The sequence below is a fragment of the Triticum urartu genome, chromosome 2, assembly GCF_003073215.2.
Source record: "Triticum urartu cultivar G1812 chromosome 2, Tu2.1, whole genome shotgun sequence".
Lineage (NCBI taxonomy): Eukaryota > Viridiplantae > Streptophyta > Magnoliopsida > Poales > Poaceae > Triticum > Triticum urartu.
Genome location: NC_053023.1, coordinates 22,045,516 through 22,050,330, shown reverse-complemented (window position 1 = coordinate 22,050,330; position 4,815 = coordinate 22,045,516). Strand labels below are relative to the sequence as shown.

The window sequence follows — 4,815 nt, the reverse complement described above, 5'->3', positions numbered from 1 at the left end:
CGATCCCAGTGACAGAAAGGGAACCGACACGTATTGTATTGTTGCCATCGAGGATAAAAAGATGGGGTTTATATCATATTGCATGAGTTTATCCCTCTACATTATGTCATCTTCCTTAAAGCATTACTCTGTTCTTATGAATTTAATACTCTAGATGCATGCTGGATAGCGGTCGATGTGTGGAGTAATAGTAGTAGATGCAGAATCGTTTCGGTCTACTTGTCTCGGACGTGATGCCTATATACATGATCATACCTAGATATTCTAATAAGTATTCGCTTTTTTATCAATTGCTCGACAGTAATTCGTTTACCCACCGTAACGTATGCTCTTGAGAGAAGCCAAGTGAAACCTATGGCCCCCGGGTCTATCTTTTATCATATTAATCTTCCAACACTTAGTTATTTTCTTTGCCGTTTATTTTACTTTGCATCTTTATTCCTCTTTATCATAAAAATACCAAAAATATTATCTTACCATATCTATTAGATCTCACTCTCGTAAGTGACCGTGAAGGGCTTGACAACCCCTTTTATCGCATTGGTTGCGATGTTCTTATTTGTTTGTGTAGGTGCATGGGACTTGAGCGCGATCTCCTACTGGATTGATACCTTCGGTTCTTAAAAATCAAAGAGAAATATTTATGCTACTTTGCTGCATCACCCTTTCCTCTTCAAGGGAAAACCAACATAATGCTCAAGAGGTAGCATAAGTCTGCGATTGTATTAAGGGGGCTAGGTCTGCTTCCGGTCGCGTGCAATGGGCGATGGGCCCAGACCCCTGCGCGCATATGCTTTAGACCGGCGTGTTGACCTCTCTGTTGTGCCTAGGTGGGGCTGCGACGTGTTGATCTTCCAAGGCCGGGCATGACCCAGGAAAGTGTGTCCGACCAAAGGGGATCGAGCGTGTTGGGAAATGTGGTGCATCCCTACAGGGAAGTTTATCTATTCAAATAACCGTGCCCCTCGGTAAAAGGACGACCCGGAGTTGTACCTTGACCTTATGACAACTAGAACCGGATACTTAATAAAACACACCCTTTCAAGTGCCAGATACAACCTGCTGATCACTCTCTAACAGGGCGACGAGGCGAGGATCGCCGGGTAGGATTATGATATGCGATGATACTTGGTTAACTTACCATCTACTCTCTTTTACTGCTTCAAGATGGAGGCTGCCAGAAGCGTAGTCGTCGATAGGACTAGCTATCCCCCTCTTATTCTGGTATTCTGCAGTTCAGTCTACCTATACTATCCCTTTGATTGACACCAATGCATAAGTAGTGTAGATCCTTGTTTGCGAGTACTTTGGATGAGTACTCACGGTTGCTTTGCTCCCCCCTTTCCCCCTTTCATTTCTTCTTGGTTGTCGCAACTAGTTGCTGGATCCCAGGAGTCAGACGCCACCTTCGACGACTCCTACTACACCGAGGGTGCCTACTACTACGTGCAGGCCGCCGTCAACGACCAGGAATAGTTTAGGAGGATCCCAGGCAGGAGGCCTGCGCCTCTTTCGATCTGTATCCCAGTTTGTGCTAGCCATCTTATGGCAACTTGTTTAACTTATATCTATACTCAGATATTGTTGCTTCCGCTGACTCGTGTATGATCGAGCACTTGTATTCGAGCCCTCAAGGCCACTGGCTTGTATTATGATGCTTTGTATGACTTATTTTATTTTTAGAGTTGCGTTGTGATATCTTTCCATGAGTCCCTGATCTTGATAATACACGTTTGCGTGCTTGATTAGTATATGGTCATTGATTAGTATATGGTCAAACCGGAGGTGTCAGATGGACGCGCCATCCTTTGATGCCAGATGTTTGTTTCCTAGTATTATACTACTCCTTGTGAGGTCTTGGGATATGCACTACTCTGGCAGAGTTTCGTCGGCCCGTCAAAATTGCTAAAAGCAGTTTGGGTTGAGGATTAACATTATCTTAACGGTTAGATTGAATTAAGAGATCCTAATCATAAGGCTGGTATTGATCCATGCTGTTATGTGTAGGCTAGGCTAGGTGCACTTAGCGATGAATATATTCGCGTGTTTAATAGTAAGAAAGAAGTCAAAAAGTCACTTTGGAACCCAGGTGCATTGGAGCCTTATTTTTTGAACTGTGCCAAAATGCTTTTTTGAAGTTCTAAAAAATTCTGAAAACAAATCAACATGTTTATATGAATGTATATTACACATGTGCAAATTTTGATGCTGAAATAAGTAACCTTGTGAGTTACACAAAAATGACAAAATCGTGGTTTTGGAAAGATGAACAGTGCATGCATTATTCACTATTTGGAAATCACCATTTTGTCATTTTTATATAGGTCGCCTATTTACTTATTTCATCACCAAACTTTACACATGTGTAATATACATCCATATGATCACGTAGAATTTTTTTCAGAATTTTTTGAAATATTAAATATGATTTTCAAAGTATTTAAAATAAGGTCTTTCAATACACCCGAGTTCCAAAAATCCACTCTCGAGAGAAGTTCACTACTCTCGCTCTCAACCCCCTGTTGGCCTATTCTTTGTCGATGTGGTAATGCGGCAGCTCATGATGCAGGGTCCTGCTGGTTCGATGTATCTCCTGAAGTTATCACGACTATAGTTTGTATTGAACAGATCTCAAATGTGTGAATGATGCTGCCCATTATCTAAAAGAAACATCGTTGGTTTTGAATTACATCAGGCTACGTTATAACTATAGCACCAAAATCGTGCGGAAATCATTAGTTAGGGACTTATTTTTGCGACATTATATTGATACATGCTATAAGCTTTTTAGCTCAACACAATTATTAGCACTTACTCCCTCTAACTGAAAATACTTGTCAGAGAAATAGATAAAAATGAATATATCTATTTAGAACTAAAATACATCTAGATACATCCATTTCACCAGCAAATATTTTCAGACGGAGGGAGTACAATTTTGTCAAACACAATTGTTTTGTTTTGCGCGGTTACACTACTGGTTCGAGGGAAGTGGTGGGACGCTCTGCTCGCTCCGGAAGTAGTCGCCGGCGTCCACCTTGCGCTTGATCTTTGCGAGTCTCTTAAAGTTTTCCGGGCCGAAATAACTCTCGCCCCACACCTTGGCACTTTCATAGCTCGTCACGCCGTCAACCACCTTGTTCGCGCCGATGTCAAGGTCCCGGTAATTCACGTACGCACCCCTCGGGTCCTTACTCACAAACGGCGCCATGAAGTCATACAGGCTCCCCACCCAGTCGGGCGTAACCTTGCCTCCGGTCCCTTCGCCGTTCCAGAACTCGACGTACTGGATGTTGTAGAGCACGCTGCTCCGGTACGGGAAAGGGGTGTTATCGGCCGCGATGCGGCCCATTCTTCCGCCGTGCGGCTCAAGGACGAGCTGCCCCGTCGCGGCACCCTCGGGCCAGAGGAACATCTTCTCCAATGTCTCCTTGCTCAGGGGTTTCTTGACGTAGTCCGACTTGTTCTTGAAGAAGGGGCCTAAGGTCATGGACCGGTTGAGGAGGAGCTCGTCCAGCGGCTTGTTGTAGATGTCGTCGCGGAAGTATATGTATGCCGTGTACTGCAGCCAGCTCATCTCCTTGCAGTTGGCACGTGTCACCCCGAGCTCCGGGAACCGGCTCCCCATCATCGCCACCGCCGTGCTGCTGTTGCCGAGGTACAGGGCCTGGAAGTTGGCCTGACGATTTTGCACAACGACACGTACGCTAAGGTCGTCGGGGAGCACCGGCGCGACCGTTTGCCATTTGGTCACGGCGTCGACTGCGCCCTGGTCCATGGTCTTGGTGACTCTGAAGAAGGTCACTGTCGGTGGAACCGGCACCAGCCTCACCTTCCACGACAGCACGATGCCGAAATTACCGCCGCCGCCGCCGCGGATGGCCCTGAAGAGGTCGTCCCCCATGGCCTTCTTGTCCGCCAGGAGGTTCCCTTCGGCATCGACCATGGTGGCGTCCAACACGTTGTCGGCGGAGAGACCATGCTTGCGCATCATCAGGCCTATGCCGCCGCCGCTGAAGATGCCCCCCACGCCCACGGTCGGGCACACGCCAGCCGGGCAGCCCAGCCCAGGCGCCGCCGTGGCGACATGGTAGTAGAGCTCCCCGATCCCCGCCCCGTAGTCGACCCAGGCTGTGGCCTCTTGTGGGTTGACGCGGACGGCGTGGAGCTTGGCGAGGTCGATCACCGCGAACCCCTCGCTGTTGGGACTGCCCGATCTGTACGAGAGGCCCTCACAATCGTGCCCGACGCTGCGCACGCGGACGCGCACGCTGTGACGGCGCCCGCAGCGCACGGCGGCCTGGACATGCGACGCGTTGGTGGGCGTCACGATGCAGAGCGGCGGCCTCGCCGTGGCCGGCGCCACGAACCTGGCGTTCCTGATGGTCGACACCAGGAGCTGCTTGAACGATGGCGACCTCGGCGTCTGCACGAGCTGGCTGGGGATGTTGGTTGAGAGGCACCGGAGGAAGTCGTTGTCGTTGGAGGGCGACGCCAGGGCGGGCACGAAGAAGCCCAAGAAGCAAACTGTCAGAACGAGCGCCATGCTTCCTACACTGACATTGTGCTTCGGTTCTATTTCACCGGGTTATATAGCCATGTGTCATCCTTATTGGCAGGTTATTAGTTTCTCCCCAAATCAAGTAGAAATTGATTGTGCCCCAAAGATAAACCTCCAATTTAATTACCTCCTTATAAGTTATAACTCGAAATAAAAGCGAATTATTAATTGGTCCAAGATAAATTTGTTGACATGGCTCTAACTGTGAAGCAGGCCCTGCTAGGAAGGAAGGCTTTTAATGACTTTAATCATCT

At 48.1% G+C, this 4,815-nt stretch overlaps 1 protein-coding gene across 1 annotated transcript; it reads right to left on the bottom strand.

Moving 5' to 3' along the window:
* Positions 1 to 2,917: 2,917 nt before the first annotated feature.
* On the bottom strand, positions 2,918 to 4,549 carry LOC125540756 (berberine bridge enzyme-like Cyn d 4). Its single transcript, XM_048704325.1, has one exon. It carries the CDS (start codon positions 4,544 to 4,546, stop codon positions 2,975 to 2,977), a length of 1,572 nt encoding a protein of 523 aa, XP_048560282.1. The 5' UTR covers positions 4,547 to 4,549; the 3' UTR covers positions 2,918 to 2,974.
* Positions 4,550 to 4,815: the final 266 nt, after the last annotated feature.

Excerpts from the sequence above, each read along its gene's own strand:
- LOC125540756 (XM_048704325.1), bottom strand. The coding sequence starts at position 4,546 with ATGGCGCTCGTTCTGACAGTTTGCTTCTTGGGCTTCTTCGTGCCCGCC.